Raw genomic sequence first — 17,488 nt, 5'->3', positions numbered from 1 at the left:
CGACGATGAACCACGGCCTGGACGCCCATCAACGACACTCACCGACGAAAATGTGCGAAAAGTTCGCGATGTACTGAACTCTGATCGTCGTCTTAGTGTTCGGATGATAGCAGAGCAGTGTAATGTGCCAAAAACAATAGTGCACGAGATTATTAGGGAGGAATTACAGATGCGAAAAATTTGTGCAAAGTTGGTGCCGAAAGTGCTCAGTGATGATCAAAGACTCAATCGTTTGGAAATCGCGATACAACTTGCGGATCACTGCAAAAATGATCCACATTTTTTAGAGAACGTTGTTTCGGGTGACGAGACGTGGATCTTTGAGTACGACCCATCCCGGACGCGATGCGGGACTTTGGACGCCGTCAAAGAGGCCGTGACGACGTGTCTTAGAGAGGTTCCCGATGATGCCTTCGCGGGAGCGTTCCAGGAATGGGAACGCCGCTGGAACAAGTGTATCGACTCACAAGGGTCCTATTTTGAGGAATATTAGCTTAAGATATGTAAAAGTGTAATAAATTTTTTTTCCTGAGCTCAGTACACTTATTTTCCGGACGAACCCTGTAATTTCTAAACCCTGATCTTTCTGTCGGAAATTCGATTGAGTTCAACTTTGAGACTCACGAATTCCTTAGCCGTTTGACAAATAGACGCGCGTCTAAGTAGGAAAATTTTGTTCTGAATCATTTCAAAGCAGTGCACCGATAAACATGCGCTCTGCGTTACTCACTGATCAGATGGTAAGCCACTGCGGGTGGCATCACGAAGATCCCCACGAGGAGGTCGGCGACAGCCAATGAGGTCACAAAGCAGTTGGTCACCGTTCGGAGGCGTCTTGTAGTGAGGACGGCCAAAATGATCAAGGTGTTACCGACCTTTAAAAGAAGAAAGAAGATTGTATTACATGGTTACCTGGAGTAGGTCATAGATAAAGCACTGGATCTTGCAAAACAAGAGGAGTTACGTTCGCTTTTTTTGACATACATCTATAAATATCCTCATTTCTATCCTATTTATTATTGCAACGAGATCAGAAGGTGTTTATGACAAAACAGTTTTCTTAAAAAACGGGTTCAGAGCATTTACTCTGTTTTTTAAACCCTTAAAGTTGGTTGTCATAATATTTCGGGACTTTCTTAATGGAATTCAATCTACTGGTGTTTTATACATACACACATACACACATAAACATACATACATGCATGCATACACATACATAAATACATACATAATTACGCACATATACACCCTTACATACATACATATACTTATATAAATTAAGAATACACCTTCCCATACTCAAATTAAATGACAGTGAAGATAGAGAACAATAAAATGAGGAAAGTCTAAGCAAGAAGATGCTGAACGCTACACTTCGGGCCACAAAATACGCCAAACATACGGGACCAATGACAAAACACTAAATCCCCGGATGAGGAATTCATGTAAGAATCAACAAAGGATCTTTGTTCTCAGTTTTAAGCCTTTGACTGATGTCCTGAAGGCGTCTTTGAACCTATACCTCCGTTTTAATGACGTGAGCTTTTCTGAGTTTTACAGATGTCTTATCTGACGGCAAAAATAGCCATAATTAACCAAAGTTGCGATAAATTGTCTTTATTATGATCTTTTTTCTAAATGTACGAAACATTACATCTCGGAGATGCCACAGAATTCATGCTGTGAGAGTTTTGGGGGAATTGATATATTATATTAATCATGCACACATTTTTAGACTTGCAATTAGTATCATTAAGATGTTTTGTTTCCGAACCCGAGTATCTGTAAAAAGAGTTTAAAACGCCGAAGTTGCTTAAAAAAATGAAAAAAAAATTCCGCCCACCCAGATCTATTTTTTTTTGGAGACTCGGGCTTTACAATCTTATTTACAAGTAAGGTTTAAAACCCTATGGAAAATAAGTCAGGGTTCCAATCCAATAAAAAGAATCCAATCGATGAAAATTGCACATCATTCAACCCGCTTTTCTGAGTTATTGGCACTACAGAGGAGTATTTTTATAGAAACCGGAAGTACATTGACTTATGAGATTATGAGGAGGTGTACGTTTGAGGGAATATCGACCTCACTCTTATCACTGTACTAATACTCTCGAAATTATTTCGACATGGATATGTTCCATTCACCATCGAAGTTATATAATATCAAATGACTGAAGGCAGAATTGATTTGGCGGACGATTTGATGTAGAGACAAATATTCCCTGGAAAACAATGTCATATGAACAAATAAGTACATTCAAATATGACAATCATTTTTTGTCCTCCAAGTTACAGCTATTTTTATGCGTACTTCATCGATTTATAAAAACATTAACTATATACTTGCAAGCAAAACGTATTTAATTCAATACAGAAATAAATAAGGCCCATTTGCGAAAATAGTTTTTTTTCATTTTGTCTGCCAAGGCAAAGGACACAATTTTTAATGACTAAGTACACGTTATTAGTTTTCTACTTATATGTTTATGTTTTATACTTATGTTTTTTTTGCAACTAGATTCATGTTTTACACTTAATGGCATTATTTTAAAGGTCTTTAAGCACTAATTGTTAATACATTTTGGGAATAATTGAAATTATTTACAACTAAAGCATTGTTATGTGGAAAACTGCAAGCAATTTTTTGTCATAATGGGATAGTTTTACAATCTAAAACAAAACTGACTCTCTCTTTTTTACTGTTTCCGACGATAACGATATGCCTCTGAAGTGAGAGTAAAGTTACTAATTTTCAATTTTCAATGGATTCGGACATCTATAAAAATTACCATCTCCTCTTTCAAAGGAGGAGTATATTTTTTCTTAAAGAAATTTGAGTATTTAATTGAAAAAGGATTATTTTAACGATAGGAAGGGTATGTGAAGATTTAGGTATAATAATTTATTTAAAAACATGCATTGAATTCTATTATTAGCTATAAATCATATAGCAAAATTAATCACAGTTATCTACCTGAAGGCTGGTTCGGTAGGTGATGGTAGAACTCACATAGTACTTAACCCAACGGTGTGTATGATTCACATATAGGGGGGATAGGAGGATATTTCATATCCCTGTGCAACCTGTGGTTTCCCAGGAAGATTTGGTTTCCGAAAAATGACTCCCAGGTTGAATAAGCCTGAGCGTGACCAGAGGCGTCGCCGAAAATCATACCCGGGCCCTCCGGTCAGTGCTCTATCCACTATACTGCCAAGTCCACCACATTTTAAAACAATTTTTTTAATTTATATTTATATGAACAATTAGTTGAATTGCCAGTGTTCGTTGTGCTGTGGTGGTACAGCATTGGGAAAATTATTGATGCATTTTTAATGACACCTTATTCAAAATACTGTGCAGCGTGTGTTTCGACTCCTAGGTGAGTCCATCCGTAAGTGCGTTATATATGTATATATATACACATATATAGATAATATTTAAAAGTAAAAAAATCACGGTTAAAAAATAAACTGGTAGTCTCCTCATTTGGTTTCCTTTCGGCTTTAAACTGTAGAAACTATTCCGTGTCTCAACTTCTGAAGAGTAGAGGCCACAAAATAATGTACGCAAATCAGTACCGTAAATACTACCTGAGACACTAAACATTCAGGAAAACAAGAGATTTTGGGGAATATATTGACAACAAACGGGTCACAATCCTAGGTTTAAGTTCATTCAGTGGGCAGATCGGCATTTATGCACCTCATTGGAAAGTCAATAGATCGGATTTAATACGATGCACGCCGAGGCTATTTCGCCTTGGCTACTCTCCACTCTTTTTCACACACACAGACCTACCCTGCCTCTTCCTCCTCCACCTCATCCATCCCCATAACCCTACTGGCTCGCCCTTTTTTTATGAGAGCGTTAAATCCGTGAGCTCCACCTGCTACCTTGAAAGAGGGAGACGGGAAGAGAGGGAGAAAGGGGGGGAGAGAGAGGGAGCTTATTCTCTTTTCCCCGCCCCGTCCACTCTCTCCTCTCCTTTACGCGGCCCAACTCCCATCCCCCTTCAACTCTCCACCCTCCAATGCTACGCAACCTACCTCGAAACCCCGAGACCGCCCCGCGCGATTTTCCAGAGTGGCGCGCAAGAATTTCGAGGTGGTGGAGGGGGGTGATGTCTTCCATCTGTACCCTTTCCCTAGACCTATTTCCCTTCGGCCGGATGGGCGCGTTTTTCATTTCAGAGATACTTTCGAAAAGGGTTGGGGTGGGGGAAAGAGAGGGAGAGAGAGATGAGTAGGGGGTGGGTGGAAGGAAAGGGATTCGGGGGTTGAGTAGAAGGGGGATGGTCGAAGGGGTACCGAAGGAGTCGCGTGTCTCGAGGGAGGATACGATTTCCCTCCAACGACGACCCTATATCGGTCTTTGTTAAGCGGCAGATGCGACGGGGAGGGAGGAAATATTATTTTCTGGAAAGGAAGGGGAGAGAAATTCAATTTTCTCGCGTGATGTCTTTTTTTATCGTTATTCGCGACAGTACTTACGTAAGAAGCGGTGCGTGGGACACAATTTTCAACAAATTTCATTTGTTAATATTCCTGACCTTGTTATTTTTTTTAACGACCCACAAAATATGCGTAATTGGTTTATGAGCTAATGCGAGACCTCCATGTAAGCTATTTTTTAATGGGAAATATTGAATTCAAAGGAGATTTTTGAGCGAGACGCTTTAAAAATGCGTGGTATATATTGGAGCTTTTTAATATGTCGCTGCTACCAAGTGCAATATTTCTTCATCATTTCAATGGTTTTTGATGTGGCATACATATTTTCGTGTTTATCAAGAAATGAGGATCTGGACGGATATCATGATGCGGTACGTTGCTCTGAAAATTTATGCTCACGAGTATAATTAATGTTGAACTTTGACAACAAAAACCAAGAATTTTATCAGCCGAAATAATTTTCCAAAGTGTAATTGATAATATTTCACCATTTTTCCACCTCGCACTGATAGTATATACACTTCATTATACCATTTAAACACACTAATATATATGTCAGCAGTCAACTGAAATGAATTATTTACATTCATGAAGTATGGAATACTTAATAGTTGTTATAAACTTAAGTATCGCTTGTCTTAAGAATTGGACAAAAGTTATGACTTTCCATCGAAACGGCTGGCTAAGATTATTGTCAGTTTTGATTCTATTGAAAAAGAAATGTTGAAAAAATTAGTTCATAGCTTTCAACATGGTCCAATATACTGATAATGGGAATAACATACGTCTACAAAAATATATCTGGCATCCCCGACACGTAAAACTAAAGAAAATATTAGTTTAATGTCCTGATGTTGATTTTAATTTGCAAATGAAGTTGAAAAGTATGAAATGCAAGTTATGGTAAATAACGCCCTAGGAATTAACATAAATTCAAAATTCTTTAGAAAATTCTCCATTGATGGAAAAAGCCATCAATGATTTATTTAGCAAAAGAATGGCCTATATGATTAATATTCTCATTAAATTCGTAATGAGTTTTTATGGTAAAGTGAGAAGTGAAAAATGTGGAGAGAGTTAAACCTCTAATAAGTCGACGACTAATATAAATGCTTCAGTTGAATTATTCACCCAATCCGAAACTCCTGAAATAAATCTGATACTGCTCTTCGGTCCTTCATGAGTTGCCATATAAACTGGAACAGGATCAACGATATCGTTATGTACCTAAACGTAAATTAAGAAAATAAAATTAATTTCTGACGCAATCATTTACTGGTAATGACTCCACTTTTTATATCGTGGACTGTATTAATGTCGGAAGCGAATTGCAAAGACCATCTACATCTACATCAATACCCTGCAAGCCACCAAAAAGGTGTGTGGCAGGGGGTGCAGCACCAGGAGGAAAGCGTAAGGGATGAGGGGGTTAGGGTTTTTCAAATGGATGGGGAAAGGTAAGGGGAACCTGCAAAAAATATATATAAAAAAATCGTATAACCCTGCGCAGTTGCTACCTTGTAGGTTAATACTTATTATGTCGAGCCGGCATCTGGGGGATTTCGATTACAAGAATTCTGGTCTCTTATTGTTTTCGGAAAAAATGACCATTTAAATCTGTCTGTCCTGCAGTCAATCTCTCTAATCTTACATTCGTGATCCCTCCACCCGTAATACGTTGGGGTTCGTATTATGTTCTTGATGTCATCGGAAAATGACCCATCTTTAAATGTTTTTAATAAGTTTAATCTATATTGTAAACGCCGCTGTGTAAGGGAATCCCAGCCTAAATTTTCTAGCAAAGTAGTTACGCTACTGCGTCGGTCATAACAATTTTTGAAAACTCTAGCCCCCCTCCGCTGAACTCGATCCAATTCCGAAATTAAATTTATCTCTTGAGGATCCCATATACTGGCATCATACTCTAGGTGGGGCCTGAATAGGACAAGAAAACATCGTTCCTTCACTTTTTCGTCACATTTACCCAGCACTCTTTTTACCATGTCCAATTAAGAAGAAACTATCTTCTTTACAAATTATGAGTACATTTGGAAATACTTGAATTAATACGACATGATTGGTGACCTAAATTTGCAGTAATTTGGTCGACCGCTATGTCCAGGCACTTCGCTTCGGCCTTTTCGTCGCGGGCTCTTGAAGCATTCACCAAACAGGCAAACGGACGGTGCGGGGTTGAAACACGGCAAGGAGTTGAAACAAGAGATGGGTGTGGAGACGAGCGGAAGAGGGACTGATTAATTGGAAGTGGAATTTCTAGCGGCTTCGCAAAAGGCACCAGACATGAAAACCGCCGAGGTAATATACGACGTGATCACTCGTGAAGGAGCGTATTCGCTCTTCCACATGGCCTGCTCAACTGTCTATGTTGCAGAAACCGATTTCTCACGAGGATACAACACTTTATCGCTGCTGAGTGATGCTTACGCCTTATTTATAACAACAATCTCTATTCATTTTCACAAAGTGTTGCACATATATTTGATGTAACAGCGAGTCACGAACCACAGCCAAGGCGCATGACATACCACGATATGCCCTTTAATCTGGAGGAATGTTGATAAAACGTGCAAGAAGCGTTTGCAAGGTATCAAAAAAAATTGTGAGGGTACAAATTTAATGACTCTCCATAATTGGACAGTTTTTATTGAGAAATTATATTTTTAAATACACTCTGAAGGCATCTTACACAAAGATAGTTTTGAAAATCTGATATATTACATATGGGGTAGAGCTTTTGGTCACTGAATGGCAAGTCCTTGTTTGATGCTCGATCAGAATTGAACATTACCCAGCTTTAGTCAATTTCCGTCAATATTTCAGGTCTCATGTCTCTCTGGGAAACCGTGTGAGGCACGAGGAGAGGAAATGATGTGTAACGCAGTGCTTGCGACGAGGTGAGCTATAGCCAATGGACTCACCCAAACACATAGGGAGCTATAAACGTACCCAAACCAAGCAACCGTAACTGGCATGAGGGACGTGAAAAAAAGAAAAGGTTCGTTCATCACCGTTTTAATAGGTCACTCGATGCGCAAAATACGCAAAAAATGTAATGATTTTGATTCTTCTTGATCGTGACACGTTTTTATACACAAAGCATGAATTTTTAAGATGAGATTGCATACAAAATATAAGAAAGTAAGTTAAATAGGTACTTAAAGAGGAAATCAAACTATTGCCAAAATAGGGAATGGACAATAATTTGCACATATTTTAAGTAGTTTCTAAAAATGAGTTTCGCACATCCCTTTGATTCTGCAAGAAACTAAGCACGATGCAACGCCAAAAAAGGTAACAACTTCAGAAGAGCTTAGACGGAGAAAAAACGAGAGAATACGGAAACTTTAGGAATATGTAAAGGTCCTTATAAAATTTAAGGCATGTCAATATTAGTCATTTGCAATAAAATGGGCTTACGTTAAGCTATTCACTTCATATACGTAACGTATATCCTTCATCTATATTATATGTATACATTATATATATATATATATATATATATATATATATATATATATAAAATAAATAAACTTATCTGCCTATTATATATATACACACATGCATATATCTATATATATATATATATATATATATATATATATATATATAGATATATGCATGTGTGTATATATATAATAGGCAGATAAGTTTATTTTAATTTTGTACAATAAATAAATAGGCTTATTTTCGGGTTTAAAGAGGAAACGGAGTAAATATAAAAAAATAAAATAAGAACAACTTGTTGGAAATTATTCATGTTTTAAAGGAGATATAATCGCATTTTTTAAAGTAAACATAAGATAAGAAAGAATGGAGCTATCTAATTGTCAGGTTTGAGAAATGAAAAATGGAAACTAATTACAAATCCTTTTACCGGATGCAAGAATATTTCCATGGTAAGATAAAAATGTTGATCTCCATTAGCATTGAATAAAATATTTTTGGAGTAAAAAGAAGTCGCTAAAATATTGAACTTCGGATTGTTCGTCTCCCTTAATTCGAAAAATAAACTCGAAGAAAACGAATAATATTAAAATACCATAAGTAAATAAGATAAAAATATTATGCAATGATCCTTTTTAGTGCTTTAAGGAAACGAATCATTCCAAATGACATCGGAAAAATGCAAATGCCCGAAATGAAATTTTCGGGGAATACAGAACTTAGTATATTATCTCTGACTTAACTCTCTTCCTGCCTCATACGCTGGACGAAAAAATTGAATACATCGAGCCCTTGCAAACCTTTATGGACAACGAGAAATACCTATGCATGGCCGTAACTTGAGTTTTACGAAGAAATCCGCTCGTATCTGAAATGATAACGGCCAAATTTTGTGGCGTGCTAAAATCTCTTGGGCCCACACAATTCCCTTTGCGGCAGAATATGTGCAAGGCCACTCTCGCACGAGCCCGCCGAGCAGATGGCCATGGACCATGTTCACGAGGATCCTTTCATCCGTGGTTGTTAGCGACGAGACCGGAGATAGGTCTTTTTTTACGGCCAGGTAGCCGGCTGAGTTTTTTCCTTAACCGAGCATCTAAACCGCAGCCCTTTGATTTGTTGCCATGGAGTAATATTTGATTTGACCCTAAACCCAGTGGTCTTGCCCAACGGAACTTTGTGTCTTTTGGGGCCGTTTCGTAAGAGAGGCTGGGATTGATAGAGTGGGACTCAAAAACCGTCGGCTCTCCTCCCCACATAAAGGATTCGCTCTAGGTAGTGAGTTGTTGGAGCTACACGTGGCCACCGCTGTCTTTCGACGTTCACGATCCGGCCATGTCTCTTCTTCTCTTCCTTTCCACTCTTCCATTTTTTCGCCCTTCCTCCCCGGTCATGAAAGCCACAATGGATGTGCTGGGACCACAGAGAGGCTCCAGCACATGCAATGTGGGCCAATGCACTTCACAAGGCCAGGCCATTGCACTTCACAAAGAAAGGGCAATGCCTCTGTCATTCGTACGTGTGGATTCTGGACTATGCTTAACAGATGAGATGAGCCTCAAATTGTGGCCTTAATGTGGGATACAGAGATAGGATAATGGTTCTGTGATCCGGACCCAAAAATAGCCCGGATGACGAAGAGGCCCATGGCAACCAACGTACAAAATATGGGCTTGCACACTAGAAGCAACTAATTTATGATGTTTATCGATGAAAAAGTCAAGATGGATAGTTTTAAATTAATGAAATGATTTATATAAAAAAAATGCTACCATGAATTTTTGTGATAAAATCTCGAGCAAAACTATTCCATTACACTATATTTTACAGAAAAAGGAGGTAGGTCACCTGAAATAAAAATTTTGGTGCTTCTTGTTTCACATATGTTTTCAGAAAACAACTTGAGTTCCGTATCTGTAATTACTTAAAATTTAATTTAGTTTTAACTTTTAGAATTTTATTGAAAAAAATATTTTCCACTACATAAAATCACATTTAGCTAGAGACTGATTTAAAAATGAGCCCCGATATCCATCAGCTGATTAGGAATCTTACATTTTTCATTGTGAAAAAGTATCGACATTAAGATGATATGAGATACCGTGAAACCTCTAATAAAATGAGCACGATACCGGAAGGTAATTATTTATTGTTATTTATTACGCATAATATAAATATTACGTTGAAAGACGCCAAAATATCAAGTGTGTTAGTGCGTACAAAAATATTTTGTTTGTTAGGAATTTGTGCGGGAAATATCGTTCTCGGAATTCACGTCTATCATTTAACTCAATCATATAGGGAGTCCGTTATCCTTTAATTCAATTTTCCTTATCTTCCAACTTACTGTTAGATCTTAATTAATATTTCAGTGTCAGGATTAATTAATATGTCATGCAGATATAACCCTTTTATAATGGCCATTTATCCACATAAGTAGAGAATTTTGAATTTGGATACCATTAGAATATGATTAGGAAATAGTTTTAATCGGACTGAAGAGATATTTCAGTCATGCGGTTTTTCGATGCAATTATTTTAATTACAATTGATTTTTTTTTGATTAATTACAGTTATTTGAGATGCATATACTAAATCTAGTTTCATCAGTATTTTAAATATAAAGAGAAAAATTTCAACAACAAATATAAGTGCATGATAATATATTTTTAAAGTCTAAGATAAGGTTGAAAATTGTAATAAAAAGGGTCTGAATGATATTACGAGGTCTGTTAAGAAAGCAACTTACATTTTAAACTAGCGCGGCAGTGGGTATGGCTAGAGCCTATCCCTAAACTACAGACTTATCACTAAGTGGATTTTAAAATACACATGATTTTCAATTGTATTGCTCATTTTGACTCGAAAATGTAAAAACAGGACAAGCGGCCTACCAGGCACTGCAGTTTAAGGCGCACTTCCCTGGGGTGTGTATCATGACAGCGAAAATTCGTTTACCCCACTACTTCGCTCGCCACACGCTAACGTAAGTTACTTGATGGACTACCGTTGCCTTAATAATCATTCAGAATTAGAAAAACAAATATATTTATTAGTATCTTTGGTGAAACGGCCTTTAGGATCAAGAGCTTTATAACATATAATTAATACCTTTCCAACCTTACTTGTGACAAAAAAATAAAAAATATTTAAATAATGGTTTGCATAGAGGACGTATCATACTAATTAGTTTCGTTTCAGCCAAACAAAAGTATTTTAGTAAATGAGACAAACCTTTGGGTGAACATATTAAAAGATAAAGTAATCCATTTTAAAAAATTCAAAATTAAAAAAGTTAAATGAAATAATCAAATTAAGAAAATATCCAATTTCTTCAAAACTGCATAGAATCTAGTATCAAAATCACAATTCAAGCAGATACCTCTTGAGTCATGTTTTCAAAGTTGCAAACCTTGAGTATTCTAATTTTTTTAGTTTAGGGTTCCAATGCTATATTATTTCTAAGTTTCAATACTAAGTTACTCTCTCATCACAAAAGAGTTGTGATGAGAATCTTTGAACTTTTGGCTTGCATTTATTATATGCAATAATTGTAACACTAAGGCCATTAATTATTAGAGTCATTAGAAGCTCGAGAGAATAATAAAATGAGATATTTAGATAACCTACAAGTTTCTTAAAAATATTTCCAAATGATACATTAGGGGTATTGATATTTTTCAAGCCAATAATTATCCAATTTTCTTAAAATATTATATTATCCTTTTAAGCATAATTTCCAGTTCCATTTGATAATCAACAATGCTCATATTACCCTATACTCTCGATGAGATAATATTTAAAAAAATATCTGTGACTTAACAGCAAGTAATACATTTTGGAATGATATATTCACATTAATACGTATCACCATTAACTCTTGCAAGTATTTGCAAAAATTCATAGAAGATTTCTTAGTATTTTCAATGGATAGGCTTATATCTATGAACTTGAATAATCCTCAGATTTTAGTTTACGCAGTTTATTTTGCCATGCCGCGTCTACATTTTAACAGTTTCAGCAAATTATAAAAGTTCTACTGTGGCGATAAAAAATTATGGTACCCATGCACATTACATTATGTAAACGAATACAATAATGGTTACAAATCGCTTAGAAACACGCCTACAGGTCATTTTAGCGTCTGGACAAGCAATCGGGAGAACGGCCGTATCCTGAAGAACATGCACAACAACATACATAAAAACGTTGTGTGTTGTATATACTTCAGGATACACAAAATGGTAGTAGCGCGGATATTGTTTTCATTACAGACAGATATTTTGTACGCCAAGACTTTGTATGACCAAATTAAGAATAAAATGTTTTCTAACACCTATTACATAGCGTAAGTGGATAAACTGGCAACCGAATCCGGCCGCTATAGCACATTGTAACTATTTTGAAATAACTCCTGAATACAATTTATACGTATCACGAAGATATTTAAAATATTAGAAACCGGCATATAATTATAGCTTCCTACAAGATGATGGCAATGTCCAGAGTTTGTTTGAAGCCAAATAAAGTAGGAAAATCAATTAGGAAAACCAATGCCTTTTTTTTATAAACTACCACTCATCTATTGTAAATAATGTCAACTAATGAAAAGCTACTCTATATAGTCTGGGAGGCTAAATATTCCTATTTAACAAACCGATTACACCTGTCTTCCTATTAATGAGGGAAACTATGATAGAAAGGGGTTGTGTTGGCACTTTCTCTCCCTTTATCGAAACGACGAGAAATGTTTTTCATATTTATTACTCATATTATCGTTTCGTATTGTTCCCTATATCCTTTCGTAGTGTTTACTGTGTAACTTTAAATTAATGAATGGTAAGTACATGATGTATATTGAAAATTTATCAGGCGTTAATATTTTAATCTCTTTTAAGAACCTTAAAAATATTTTTAGTTTTTTAACTTGACTGCCTCTTTAAGCCAATTTCGGTAAAGTAAGAACTTCTACATTAAAATTAATATTGAGCTATTAAAATGTTCATTCAAATTTCATGAAGAAACGGGATATTTTCTTTTCAGAATATAAATTTTATTAAAATGAAAGGGATATGCTGCTTCCCAGGACAATAAAAATAACAGTACTATTTGTATCAGTACTATTTGATCTAAATTTGCAGACCTAGAATGTTACTTGTAGATACCTGCATCAGGTGGGATAATAGAAGTAATATTGGAGGCAGAACTATTAAAATATCTAAGTTATGACAGAAGAACTATATTACTCAACTGCAATAATATCCCTATCCTACTCGTGCATCCTTAGAGTTAAGTGATATTAAATACATAGCAGGGTGATAGCTGTGTGAAGTATTGAGCCCTGGATATTCTATACTCATATATGATCCAGGAACACTCGGCATTATTGCGATGTCCATTTTTATGCTTTTGAATAACATCGATTTGACTATGCGCGGAGCTGTCATAATTTTTTGTTCAAACACTCTTTCTCTTGTACAGCACATTCGGTTTTATTAATTTTTGACATATCGCGACAGTTTCAAAAGATATTTCACCAAATATGTTAACGTATATATGCAGGGAATTGAGAGGACAAGATGGAAAAATTTTAACAATTTTAACATTTATATTATAAAAGGAGCCGTTTTTATGAATCAAGGAAAAGGTGGAAACGGATTTGGGTTCAAATGAAGAACACCAGTTATTATTGTGAATATTTAGGGGTGTGATCTACGATTAAAGGACGTAAAAGAGAAAGTTAAAATTAAATTTATGGCAGTATATCATGTTGCTAGAAGTGAGAATGAAGCGGAAATGGATGAAGAAAATATTCAGAAAGATACTTCGGGCAAGAGCGAGATTATTTAGAACAAACATATTTTTTATCTCCTTCAATTGTATGAAGTTGGCGGGATATTGGAAGGAGAGGTCACTTTATTAAAGTGTCTGGTGTTTTAAGTCGTCACCTAGATCTGAGGGACGTAACTAAGGGGCATATGTGGGAGGGAAGCGACGGTTTTACTACTCAAAATGGTTTTGAAAAAATGTAATTATTTTTTGTTGGGAAATTACAAATAAAGAATTTTCTACAGAAAACCTGCCTTAATTTATCTTAATCTTTACCTAAACTTAGAGAAAGTAAATATAAAATATATCTAGAACCACATAAACTGGAAATATCAAACTGAAACGCCTCATTTTGCGCAGTAAATTACCTGGAAGGGATGGAAGTTTTTGATGACATGTAGATGTCTAGAGCTGATGCGGAACCAGTAATGAGCTCATCATTTTCTCTTTTAAATTCTTTTTACCTCCTAAATATTTGTTTAACTGTTAGTCTACGCAGATGGGAATGAATGAAAATTTTATTTGGAAAACCATGAGAAACATTGATTATCAGATGGTATAGGTGTAAAGGAAAATAAATAAAAGCATTAAAATAAATTTTGTCCTCAAAATATTATTTTTTAGGAGGATGCAAACCATTGATTGTTGCATGATCATTGATAGATGATACAATACTTGTATCCATAAACTGAAACACCAGACACCAAACTAACATATATTTAAGTTACTTAACTGTCACTAATTGGCGTGACTGCATATTCTACCAACATTTTGCAAAATGTGGTAGAATGAATATAGAACGAAATAATTTTGTCTCAGCCTTAAACAATTAAAAGAGGAAATATTTCACTATTCCAAAATTAATTTTGCCCTCCAGGACGGCCGTTAATAAGTTTTAATTATCCGAAATAATTACAACTTTCATAATTACAAATCCATTTTCCCAGAGGAACACGAATTGATAAATAATTAGATGTTATGTGGTTTCGAGAACGTTCAGTATTAGCTTAGTGGAGAGGTCGTTGGAATATTCGTGGAAGGGTCCAGTTATAATCCAGATAATGCTTCTTTGATACCCGGTCTGATGTGACCTCCCTTTTTGGGGATCGGTTGAAGGTAATCTTTTTTGTTTATAGGGTGAAGGATAGCCGCTAAACGAGAAATGATTATTAACAACGACCGTATCACTTGTTTGGACCAAATAGGTTTGGTTGGACGCAATTCAGAACGAATTTTGGTCTAATCTATACCTTACTGTCGTTAATACAGGTTGAAATGTGGAAAATTATTGCATTATTGACGTGTGGTAAAATTTATCTGCTAACGGGATATATCTGGACTATCCATTAAAGCAATACATGAGAAATTCTCTTTCATCTATTTCCAATGTTCATACATATTCAATATATTCACCGTCATAATTTATCAAAATATCTATGAAAATTCTTTCATAATCCGAAGTTTGGTTTGATATACGGGGTTGAAATTCCCCTTGTACTTGTTAATCTTTTGATGCATGTAAAGAGTAAGCTTCTGTAGTGTCGATTAATTGACCAATTTTTACTCAATGTGTCACCTAAAGAGTCCTCTATTATAAAGAATATCACACAGCTTGGGCTCATTTGGAAGAGTGTGTTGATGGTTCAGTAATGAATTTGAGACTTTGATGTTTGAAACAGTATCTAGGGCGTTAGTTTTTATAAATTGATTTTAGTCATATTCAAATGATGAAACAATTAATTTTCACATTAAAAAAATGGATATTTTGATTATACAGGTGGAAATTTGCCCCTTGATGAAATATGGTTAAAGAATATTAACTATGGTCTTCGATAGACGGATTTTCTCGAAGATTATCAAGACGTTTCGGGTATTGAGGATCCTAGAATTTACTTTCGACTTTTAGAAAAAGACTAAAGTCTAATGGTCCCTAAACACCATGCCTTCACGTACACGTGGTGTTACTTAATTAATAAATTTAAAATCCGTGCGTTTTTTGTTTGGAAGTTAGAATTTAAAAGCCCCTGCAGGATCCTCTTCCCAAAACCCTTTGCTATGTATTCTCCTGCTACTACATCAACTGGCGATGTGACCTTATAACAGACAGTTTAGTATCGTTTACTATACTTGTACGCAGACAGAGAACATCGTACAATTAGTTTTCCTTACGAGTATGAATGAACACGATACGACTTCTGCAAAGATTGTCTTCCGAACAGTTCCTGCCGAGATATTCTAAATTAAAAAAAAGGTAATAGCTACGAATAAAAAGAGCTATTTGTTCACGACACAATAAAAAAGAAGATTCTTGATCGCCTTTCAACAGATTTATTTCTTAATTAACGATAATGCATGGTCATTAAATATCATTAACCAATCTCTTTTACTGCCTATCGCTTACCAAGTTACTGGTGAGTCATAGCCTACAATTATTCATAGTATCCATAAAATAGTATCTTCATTACCTGTATTCATAAGGTGCTCATTAAATATGGCTAACCATGACTGGTATATTTTATATTCGCTGAAAAACCTAATACACCACGTTGAGATATTAATCGATTGTATAAATCAAACTCATCTGCCAGGTTCGCGCAATTTTTAATGATCAATTCATTGACCACTGGGATGACAAGTTACAGCAACATAATATATCTTTGTAAAGGTTAAGCTCTCTGTATTTAAGTAAAAGTGGCGGGAAAAAATGGGTCTTTTGCAATCGGAAAATGAATATACTAGATGTTACTTAACAAACACAACAGGAAGCACTAAGCGAAATATTATTCTGCTTATTTTCTTCAATTTTATCTCCAGCTTACGATGAGCCCATCTCTAAATTTAATCCGCAATTTTGGTATTTTATCTAAGCGCTACATAGATCAGAGTGGGATTCGTAATTAATTTTGGATTTAGTTAGTTATTCTAATAAAAATATTTCCTATCAAATCTATTTCTTACAAAGACAAACATTGACCAGATTACTTCCGTTTCCCGGTGAAAGTTATGTTTAGGATACCTTGCCCCACGTAACTGTGGCAGGTTGCCAAACGCTTTGTGATCTGTCAAAGGTGAATCAACATCTACTAGTAGTTTGAATGTTTTTAACCTATCCTGATGGTTCAAGTTAAACATCAAAATGTTGATGATCATAGCGTACTTGATGCAAAAAAATACCATTTTAAAATTTTTGCGGAGGTTATTCGCAAATCGTCTTCACTACAGCTGTTATAAAAGGATATTTTCGTCACAGCACTTAATCGCAAACATTTCGCACTGAGCGATTAGAATTTAAATTTAAGGATCCAATGGAAATTAAAGAAAATCTCAACGATGCTCTGAAACTACAATTGTGAAGGATTGCGATGGAAGTGAATGGAATATTTGGAATGATGAATGTTTGAGCGTTAATTAACCCCAAAAAATGCTAAAAAGTATGTACAAAAAATACATGTAATTCATTGAGTAAACCCTACATATAAGGAGGTAGATTCTAGAAAACTGCCAAAGCAATGTAAATAATGAAATTAAATGGGTTTCCTACTTACAATTAAGATACATTCTGAAAGAAATTGATATATTTAGATTTTAATACGAGAAAAAGAAAATACACTCGTAATAATGTATTGGAATATATGTGAAGTTTTAATGAATCGATTAGCTATTACATGCTGTTATGATAAATCTAGGGAGAAGATTGCGTTAGATATTGGATATTTTTAAGAGAACATAGAAGCCATTAACG

At 35.4% G+C, this 17,488-nt stretch overlaps 1 protein-coding gene across 1 annotated transcript in view; it reads right to left on the bottom strand.

Annotated features, from left to right (window-relative positions):
* LOC139687556 (probable G-protein coupled receptor No18) overlaps positions 1 to 17,488 on the bottom strand; it is a 90,234-nt gene that overhangs the window by 63,995 nt on the left and 8,751 nt on the right. The window contains exon 2 of the mRNA XM_071584766.1: positions 731 to 875. Coding sequence (XP_071440867.1) covers positions 731 to 875 — 145 coding nt within the window. The remainder of the gene's footprint in view (positions 1 to 730; positions 876 to 17,488) is intronic.

This window comes from Hetaerina americana, unplaced genomic scaffold (assembly GCF_022747635.1).
Source record: "Hetaerina americana unplaced genomic scaffold, ioHetAmer1.1.p SCAF_2, whole genome shotgun sequence".
Classification (NCBI taxonomy): Eukaryota; Metazoa; Arthropoda; class Insecta; order Odonata; family Calopterygidae; genus Hetaerina; species Hetaerina americana.
This window is presented reverse-complemented; position numbering and strand designations above follow the sequence as displayed.